Source organism: Haliotis rubra, unplaced genomic scaffold (assembly GCF_003918875.1).
Source record: "Haliotis rubra isolate DU_JTF1 unplaced genomic scaffold, ASM391887v1 Scf520, whole genome shotgun sequence".
Taxonomy (NCBI): domain Eukaryota; kingdom Metazoa; phylum Mollusca; class Gastropoda; order Lepetellida; family Haliotidae; genus Haliotis; species Haliotis rubra.
Genome location: NW_025767214.1, coordinates 230,569 through 236,327, shown reverse-complemented (window position 1 = coordinate 236,327; position 5,759 = coordinate 230,569). Strand labels below are relative to the sequence as shown.

At 37.5% G+C, this 5,759-nt stretch overlaps 1 protein-coding gene across 1 annotated transcript; it reads left to right on the top strand.

Moving 5' to 3' along the window:
- Positions 1–254: 254 nt before the first annotated feature.
- LOC124252660 (sodium- and chloride-dependent glycine transporter 1-like) lies at positions 255–4,700 on the top strand. The gene is made up of 6 exons (XM_046686322.1): positions 255–292; positions 624–762; positions 2,704–2,838; positions 3,186–3,289; positions 4,115–4,239; positions 4,657–4,700. Exons 1-6 carry the CDS (start codon positions 255–257, stop codon positions 4,698–4,700), a joined length of 585 nt encoding a protein of 194 aa, XP_046542278.1.
- Positions 4,701–5,759: the final 1,059 nt, after the last annotated feature.

Sequence of the window (5,759 nt, the reverse complement as noted above, 5' to 3'; positions counted from 1 at the left end):
TGATAAACAGTTTGATGACTGTTTACGTTCCGGTTAAATACTCCTATCTCCTCTAAATTATTTTAATTACATTTGTTACTAACGTTAACCATATGGGACAGTATGGACGCCGCATTTCTACTACCAACGTAAGTTATATCACTCGACAAACATAAACGTAATGTTTCCACCAGTGATGTTAGCAGAAAGAAGCAGCTTCAAACCAAGAAACGAAGTGCTACGGAGTACTTTACTGTAGGAGCCTGTACGAGGCGATGACAACTGACATGCATCGTGCCGTCAGTTACCATAGGTACGTTTGATAACGAGGGGGCAGACGAGAATAGCGTAGTGACGTCAATACAGAGCTATCGCCTGATAAAGTACTGTCGGCACCTTTGATCTTTCCGCAAAGCACCTTAGAATTATCATTCTTTAGCAACCACGTAACCAATGACTGCGAGAGCCTTGCATAAATGTACAAGTTCAGATTGTGATTCTAGACCTTAAAACCGAGATGTCTTTATGAATATATACTGAACGATGGATTATTCAATTTCGGAAAAAATTAATTTTATCGGACTTTATTTGAAGCATAGTTACGTATACAATGATTATGATAATGGATATATTTATGATTTTAGACGCTATGTACTTCGTCTCCATGAATCTGATGGGTTTGATGATTTGGGAGGGTTCAGTCTGAAGAACACCTTCTGTCTATACCTTTCTTGGCTCATTCTTTTCATCTGTCTCAAGAAAGGAATCAAATCATCTGGCAAGGTAATGTACTATATGAACTGTTAAGGTGGATGATTTTCCTCGTTTATGACGACACCAGAAGTCAATGTGGGATATGTTTGGAGTGGCTGGAACTTCACCATACAGCAAGACTCACATTACATGAGCTAACTTCATTGTAGACAGGATCTGGCTCAGGTGGATTGATCGAATATACACAGGCGTAGAGTTTGATTATGCCCCACCAATGGGTATTTTTGACAGGGTCTGATGATTCAGCACAGCACAGGTATTTTTTTAAATACAAAGCGACCGGTGAGTGATATTTCTGAAGTACGTAATGCAAGTGATGTTTGTAAAAGAAACAAATCCTGCTTAAAGAAACTGCAATCAAATTCTACGCCTGTAAAAGTTTCAAAAGATATCCCACAGCGACTTCCGGTGTCTGGTGTCGTTATCGTGGCCATAAAAGAGGAAAATCAGAATATTTATTCAAAGGTGAGGATCCTCGAGTTTGTATCCCTCGTGATGAGAGTCTTGCTTGATTGTATCCATCACAAGGGTTAACTATATCAAAGTTTCATCCATGGAGGATCTTTTTAATGTAAGTTCATTTGTAATTCTTGTTTTTCAAAAGAAATTGAGGTATTACACAACATTTTATTTATGTCGAGCACTATTTCACCGATTAGTGTCTACATTTCTTATTTGAAGACCAATGAAAACCGATCATTCTCCCATGTTTTAAAGAGCTTCATATGACTCAAACGTTGTTAGATCAGAATTTCAATATTCAAAGCCAAAGCTTTTAAATTGTTTTGCGTTGACAGTTAGAGGACATTTACAAATTTAATAACTGGAGACAAACTGGAATTGGTATCTAATACAAATAACGTGAGGTTTATAAAAAACAAAACATTCACATTCTGCAGAAGCCTTAGACTGGAAGATGTTTTTTTCATAAATGCATTTTGTTATCAATTAATAGCATCTAGATCTTTCCCATGACATAAAGAATGCTTATGTAGTTTGATTTCTTCTGTTTGGTAATTTCCTGACCATTCAGAGTTGCCCGAGTTGTCTGATTCATTATTTGATATTATATATATTTGGTTCATAAATGAACGATTGTTTATAGTCAAATGATGATACAAAATATTAGATCACAAAACAAGTCTAATGTTAGATTGTTTTCTAAATATTTGTACGGAGGTCCTCTTTGTACGGAGGCCTCCCGTCATTTTTAACTGATCGATAGTCCGTTTTAATGTTTTGCTTTGTGATGTCGTTTTTTAAGTTACATATCCGTTGCATACTGGACAAAAATAGTTAAGGATATATGTAAATTGAATGCAAATGTGAATACTGATCTATTTATTCGTTGACACACTGATAAAATACCAATCATAAAAGTACTAATATCCTTAACTTATTTTGTCAAGTATATGTATAAACCTGCGATGTTATTTTCCTGTCATTTTTCGTTTTCGTAATAATTATGTGCGCAATTTTATTGTATTATTAGGGCTGCGCAAAATAACCGGTTTACTACCGGTTCAGACCTGAAAATGATACGTATTGCGATACGCTGATCAAAAACCGGTATTTTTACATGCATTCGGAAATCTTCGTAACACTCGGAAATCTTTGGATATTTCCTTGTTTCATTTGTGCCAAATATCATTTACATCTTTATTTTGTCATGATTAAAAGTGTTTTATTAAAGCTTAATCAAGCATAGTGATTTTGTGGTGTTTTTGCTTTATAACTCGACTATAAGTAGCTTTTAGTTTTAAAAAAACTTCTTGCAATATATTGCAATACACATCGCAAATTATGCTTTTGCATTGCAATATATCGCAATATGAAAGTTCTCTGCAATACCCACACCTATGTATTATATCATCTTTCATGTATAAACGTTTTGTCAATTAACGTGTAGATATGTACACACGTTGGTTGTTTGTACCGTTTCTCTCCCAGGCCGTGTACTTCACCGCCACCTTCCCCTACGTCATCATGCTGGTGCTGCTGGTGCGGGGACTGACGTTGCCAGGATACGAGAAGGGCATCGCTTTTTACATGACACCGCAGGTCCACAGGCTGACAGACGCCAACGTAACTACTTATCTCGGTGGCATTTTAGAAGTTAGGAGGTGCAATAAAGACAAATTTTATGGATAACAACTTCTTTATTTTGTGAGTGCGACGTTTTGATACCTGCTTGATAATGGTACAATAATCTGTATCGAAAGGTCGCACTCACAAAATAAAGAAGTTGTTATCCATAAAGTTTGTCTCCAAGGTAAATATTGTCGAAAACAGATTCATTATGCTTTGAGTCATTGTTTTTTCCAAACATAGAGGTAAAGAATTTTTCCCTCTGACACGATACACACAAACAGTAGTACCATGTATAAAGAAATACGACTGCTTGCTAATGATCGGCTAATGTTTTATTGCAGGTATGGGGAGATGCAGCCACTCAGGTATTTTTCACTTTAAGTGCAGGATATGGTGGTGTGGTGACCATGTCGAGCTTCAACAAGTTCAACAACAACTGTGAGCTGTGAGTTGGCTGCAGATACATCGCCTCGAGCCTCGTCCCATGGTCAACGTTAATTTCCTGTTTAATGTTAATACAACGCAATTGATATGGATGTGCAACTTCTTTGTTATTTATACATGACGTTTCTGGGCTAATACTTGCCCCTTCATTAGGTAAGTATTAGCCAAGAAACGTCGTGTATAAATAATAAAGAAGTTGCACATCCATATCAAGTGTGTTGTGTTACCTTACAAACTGTTTAATGTTATGCTTTGATATCAGACCAGTTAAATACATAGAAGGATTAATGTAGAATTGACGATGAAAGCTTGTCATATTCAATATGCTTAAAATGTATGCATGAAGATCACATCTGAGACGTACTACATACTAACTAACCGATGACCCGAGGATCTTCAAATGCCCATACAACCTACATGGTTTTATTGCAAGATTTAAAGTATCGCTAGTAGCTTTGAAGCAACTATCGGTCTTTTGTGATGCATTTTTATACTAACAGGCTATACCTGCCACCATTAGAAGGTGATGGTGAACTTGATTCTTAGGATGTCCACACTTACATTAACTGCCAGACGGAATATCTGTTGCATGGTGTATAATTTCAGTATCAAAGAAAATTTCTTGAATAATTCCAAAATCGAGAAAATTTTAATGTTTGAAAGATTCATTTTTCACAACCTGAATTCATGACAGGAAAATAGGAAGAAATGGCGAGAACAAATGGTGTGGATATTCCAAGGCTATTAAAATCGCCTTTGCATAATCAGTAAATTTTGAGCCATTACCTGCTATTCTGAGAGATGTAGATTTAAGTTCTTATTACAGAGATGCTGTTATAGTTGCGTTTGTCAACTGCGTGAGCAGTATTCTGTCTGGCTTCACCGTCTTCTCCATTCTGGGCTTCATGGCGCACATCACCAACCAGGACATTGAGAGCGTTGTACACCAAGGTCAGAAGAACACAGACAGACAGACAGACAGACACACTTACAGACAGACACACACACACACACACACACACACACACACACACACACACACACACACACACACACACACAACACACACACCACACTCAATTAATTGTTCATGTGACAATATGGCCGAAAGATTGCCGATGTGAAAATAAATGTTAACTCATTCATTCACACTCTCTGTCACACACACTCTCTGTCACACACACACTCTCCCGCACTAAAACTCACACATGCACAAAACACATACTGAAACAAGTAACATACTAATCCGTCGTAAGCGTTGCATAAACGTAAACTTCCCTTTCATGTCGAGCAATATTCCAACAGCTTCGGCCCTTGGTGTTTACATTTCACAAATTTGAGTACAAACGAGCGTGCTCTTTTCATTAGGATTTCATACAACTCTTGCTCAGAAGTTGTTTGATCAAGGTTAGAACATTCAAGCCCTCAGTAAAGCGTTTGCTCAGAAGTTGTTTGATCAAGGTTAGAACATTCAAGCCCTCAGTAAAGCTTTTGCTCAGAAGTTGTGTGATCAAGGTTAGAACTTTCAAGCCCTCAGTAAAGCTTTCAAGACGTTTTATGGCAGGCATGTGGAGGAAATTTCGAAATTTGATGCATCAGTGACAAAAATGATGTCCGATGCAATTCCCTATTTCGACTTATACAACACGTTCCCAAATTGGTTCAGGTCAACAACTGAATAGACTTAGCAGATGTTTATGACGGATGCCATCGGTGGGGCAGGATACGCTCACCTTTTCGCGCACATCTGATATCATCACTATTTAATAGTGATTCATATACACGTGTGTCACCAGATTGCATGGTGACAATCACTGGATTGTCTAGTCTGTTTACAAACAACACCATTAAGCGTCAGCTCTATTGCTACTAAAACAAATAATATGTTCATGATACGGTCACAATTGTATAATCGACTCTGCTCTGTTTTGTTGCTTCTATCGACATTGCATCGCTCAAGTTCAGGTTGTAATTTGACAAAATAATAGTACTAATAATGTCGGACATTGCATCTTGTGTACATGCAGTGTGTGGAACAGAATAGCAGCCCACCCGACTCCCTCGCCTGGATGAAGTCGGCTAGTCTTGTGAAACTGAGGGCTTCAATTTTGGTCCTCAGGACCAGTCACTTCCCACCCGCAGTCGCCTAAATGTGATTTTTGAAGAACATGAAATGTCGACTGTGTAATGAATTTACAGACAGACAGACAAATATATTCTGTGAAGAGGCCATAGGCCTATAATACGTGATAAATTACAAACATATTATTCTTCATGCATTAAGTTCAAGCTTTCAAAGATGATTTTATAGTGAATACTTTAGATAGAAAGAGTCCAAGTTTATATGATACATCTCTGTCAGTAGATGCCATCAAGTGTATGAAGTTAGTAGTTGTTGGGTAGTCTGTAAAGCGTGCTTGTAGATATTGTCTTCTTAGATGAGAGCATTTTTCACATTTCAGAAGTACATG

What these genes read in the sequence shown, in the direction of transcription:
- LOC124252660 (XM_046686322.1), top strand. Translation starts at nt 255, where the DNA reads ATGACAACTGACATGCATCGTGCCGTCAGTTACCATAG. An exon ending in CGTGCCGTCAGTTACCATAG is followed by an intron (nt 293 to 623) that starts GTACGTTTGATA and finishes TTATGATTTTAG; the next exon opens with ACGCTATGTACTTCGTCTCC. An exon ending in GAATCAAATCATCTGGCAAG is followed by an intron (nt 763 to 2,703) that starts GTAATGTACTAT and finishes TTTCTCTCCCAG; the next exon opens with GCCGTGTACTTCACCGCCAC.